This window comes from Octodon degus, unplaced genomic scaffold, assembly GCF_000260255.1.
Source record: "Octodon degus isolate 3935 unplaced genomic scaffold, OctDeg1.0 scaffold00358, whole genome shotgun sequence".
NCBI lineage: Eukaryota > Metazoa > Chordata > Mammalia > Rodentia > Octodontidae > Octodon > Octodon degus.
The window spans coordinates 1,043,882-1,047,610 of record NW_004524934.1 but is presented as its reverse complement, the minus strand read 5'-3'; the positions used below and the strand labels follow the sequence as shown (position 1 = coordinate 1,047,610).

The following is a 3,729-nucleotide window of genomic DNA, read 5'->3' as shown; positions in this document are numbered from 1 at the left end:
TTTTTCTTCATTTCTGTTAGTACATTTTTGTAGTACATACCATTTACATTCCTTGTAGAGTGTTGGTACATGTACATAATGCACCTTAATTTATTTTGGAAATCCTCTTTCCATGCACCTTCCTCCCTCCATCCATCTTTTGAGCCCCTTCACTGTTTGCATATATACAATATATAACATTTACATTCTTTGTGTGGAGCTGCTACATGTGCTGCACAGTTTAATTCCATTTTCCTCCTCTCCTCCCTCTCTTGATCCACATAGGACAGGAGACCATAGGACTAGAGGACATGCGACTATATCTTAATATTTGTGTTATATTTTGCTCTTTATTTATATTTTGGGTTTCTTGTACAAGAGAATTCATATGAAGTTTAAGCTTGTGTGTCTGATTTATTACATGTAACATTATCATCTCAAGGTGCATCCATTTTCTTATGAATGACTTAAATTTACCTTTCTTTGTGTCTAAGAAAGTTAAACATAACAAAGATACAAAACTCAGAAAACAAAAACAAAGTAAATTCAAATCTTAAAAAAAACATAGGAAAGAAGAACTAATAGTGGTCACGAAGATGCAAATCTTGAGGAATACTCAGAAGTTTGGTGAAGATATGAAAATACCAGTGGTCTGGAGATGATTAGGTTAATGGTATGTGGGTTTAAAGCCAAGAGAGAAGACTGAGTTACCAAATAATGCAAAATAATTTATATAAAGTAGATAGTTCATAAAAATTGAAATAGAGTACAGAAAAAATTATAGTGATAATTTTATGCTCTTCCTATATTTATACTTGTATGACTTTATGAGTAAAATATTTTATTCTTGTAAGATGTTGAATTTAGGTACTTTGGGAAACTAAAACCAACTAAAAATTATGCTTAGTGAAGTTTTGAATAAAAGTTATAGGAATAGATTTTTATAACCTACTATCATGAGTAGTAGAAGGGTAGGTGTGGATAGCAGCAAGTTTGTGAATGATCACAAGATATATCTCATCAAGACCCACACTTTTTTGCTTCTAATTTTCTTCTTGTTTATTAAAAATAGAAATCAACTATGCAAAACCACACAACAGTGACAGCCTTTATTCTTCTTGGGCTAACAGATGATCCACAGTTACAGGTGATCATTTTCCTTCTCCTGTTTTTCACCTACCTGTTAAGTGTTGCAGGAAACCTAACCATCATCACCCTCACCCTACTGGATTATCATCTCAAGACACCCATGTATTTCTTCCTCCGAAATTTCTCATTTTTAGAAATCTCATTCACTACTGTCTGTATTCCTAAATTTCTTGTCAGTATGGTAACAGGAGATAAGAGTATTTCTTACAATGACTGCGCTGCACAGCTGTTTTTTACTATCCTCCTGGGGGCAACTGAATTTTTTCTTCTGGCTGCCATGTCCTATGACCGCTTTGTGGCTATTTGCAAGCCCCTGCACTACATGACTCTCATGAGCAGCAGAGTGTGCAACTTACTGGTCCTTGCTTCCTGGGTGTCTGGTTTCCTGATCATATTTCCGCCGCTCCTGATGGGTCTCCAGCTTGATTTCTGTGCAGACAACACTGTCGATCATTTCTTCTGTGATGTTTCTCCCATACTTCAGCTGTCCTGCACAAAAACAGACACAATAGAATTAATGGTGCTTCTCTCAGCCATTCTGACTCTCCTGGTTACACTGGTGTTAGTGATCCTCTCGTACACAAACATCATCAGGACCATCCTGAGAATACCTTCTTCTCAACAGAGGAAGAAGGCCTTCTCCACATGTTCTTCCCACATGGTTGTTGTGTCCATTTCTTATGGCAGCTGCATTTTCATGTACGTGAAACCTTCCGCGAAGGAACGAGTGTCTTTAAATAAAGGGATCGCTCTGCTCAGCACTTCTGTTGCCCCCATGTTGAATCCCTTCATTTATACACTAAGAAACAAACAGGTGAAAGATTCTTTTAAGCACATGGCCAAAAGGATTGAAGCTTTCTCAACGAAGTAAAACACTGTAATGGTATTACTGAGGTTATGAGTAAAATAAACAAGAATGGCAAGCGTGTGACAAGAAATCTTCTGTTTCTATTAATAATTACATGTCCTTTCTCTTGATATATAAATTTCATGGTAGCCTGCTTACATGCCAAATCCCAATCCTTATTCTATTTCAAATATACTCCATTCAGGGACAGATAGAGTATTTTTGAAATAAAGTATACATTTTTTTTGTTTGTTTTTGGTTAAATAATTTGTCTTTTCATTTCTATTGATTTTTTTCTCAAAACTTTTTTAGCTTAGGCAGATGCAGGGGCCAGGAGTTTGATCCCTGGGTCTGCCCTGCCGGCCCTGGCCCCAGGGCGCGCTGAGATGGCAATTGAGACTGGATGTGGTGGCACGCCCCTATAATCCCAGCCCTTGGGAGGCTGTAAATAGGAGGATCACAAGGAGTGTGATCTATGCAGTGAGAACCTGTAGACCCTGTCCTAAATGAAAAAAAAAAAAAAATCTTTTAGAAGGAGACAAAGTAAGACTGCAAGTTTTCTGTTCTTTTATCTCTCAGGAATGCAGAGATCAAATTTGTTATGTACTCTGCATAAAGTTTAATAAATTACCTAGATTTTATCGCCTAATGAAGTTATTACTTGTGGATGTAAAACGGGATATATGATTCGTTTGCTTTTCCGTAGAAATTTATAGCAAATCAATTCAGTGTTATTTTAAAATTACATTTACTGATATTTCATTTATATTTTTTATTGGTACACGTTCTCAGTACATAATGATTACATGCCTTATGTGAGATTATGTAATTTCTAAATGTGTATTATAGATAATTGATAGGCTGTACTTGATGACTGGGAATGTGAAAAAAATATTTAGGTGTTCAGTATCAACAGGGAGCAGATTTATACATTTAGGGTAATTTAAATCTTATGATGCAGTAAGTCATATTATATCATCTCAGAAAAGTCTTTCAGTTTTTTTTTCATCACTTAACAATGAACCTTTGAAAATATTTTGAAGTCAAAAGAATAACGAATATTTTCAGAAATTTAGAGACTACATCATAAGATGAACTATTTAGGTTATAATGGTATAGAGCTTGAAGTAAACTTACTCATAAGAAAAATGAATGCTAACTTCAAATATTGAGATTAATATGCTGTCAAAATTATTGTTTTCAATTTTTTTATAATTGTGTTCAAATGGAATGTTCATTTTACATATTTTATAGCATATATACATGTATTTGTTAAAAATTATATATTTATGACTGTATAAATTTATTTTTAAATTTAAGTATAAAATTTATAAGTATACTTTTAAGTATAATTATTTATATACTTTTAAATTTTCATAGAAAAATAAAAATGGAAGGAAACAACCATCGTTAATTTTCTATTCTTGTTTTGAAATTTCATACTATTTTATTGTTTTATACTGTTCTTTAGAATCTTTTATTTATTTATGAATTTGGTATAGAAGCTCAAGCTTAGACTCATAACTCATAGTGATCCTCTTGTCTCAGCTTCCCTAGCACTGGGATTACAGGTGTGTGCCACCATTCACAGAGTTCCAGGGCCAGCACACCATGTGATACAGGGGCTAGCACCAGGGCCTTTGCACTTGCCAGCAAGGCATTTAGACCACTAAGCCATCTCTCCAGCCCCTGTTGCTCTGTTTTTGTCTTTGTTCTTGTTATTGCTTTTTTTCTGTTAAAATTACATATATATA

The 3,729-nt window shown here is 34.3% G+C and overlaps 1 protein-coding gene across 1 annotated transcript; it reads left to right on the top strand.

Moving 5' to 3' along the window:
* Positions 1-998: 998 nt before the first annotated feature.
* On the top strand, positions 999-2,039 carry LOC101589798 (olfactory receptor 6C74). The gene has a single exon (XM_004648176.1). It carries the CDS (start codon positions 1,061-1,063, stop codon positions 1,997-1,999), a length of 939 nt encoding a protein of 312 aa, XP_004648233.1. The 5' UTR covers positions 999-1,060; the 3' UTR covers positions 2,000-2,039.
* Positions 2,040-3,729: the final 1,690 nt, after the last annotated feature.

Excerpts from the sequence above, each read along its gene's own strand:
- LOC101589798 (XM_004648176.1), top strand. The coding sequence starts at position 1,061 with ATGCAAAACCACACAACAGTGACAGCCTTTATTCTTCTTGGGCTAACA.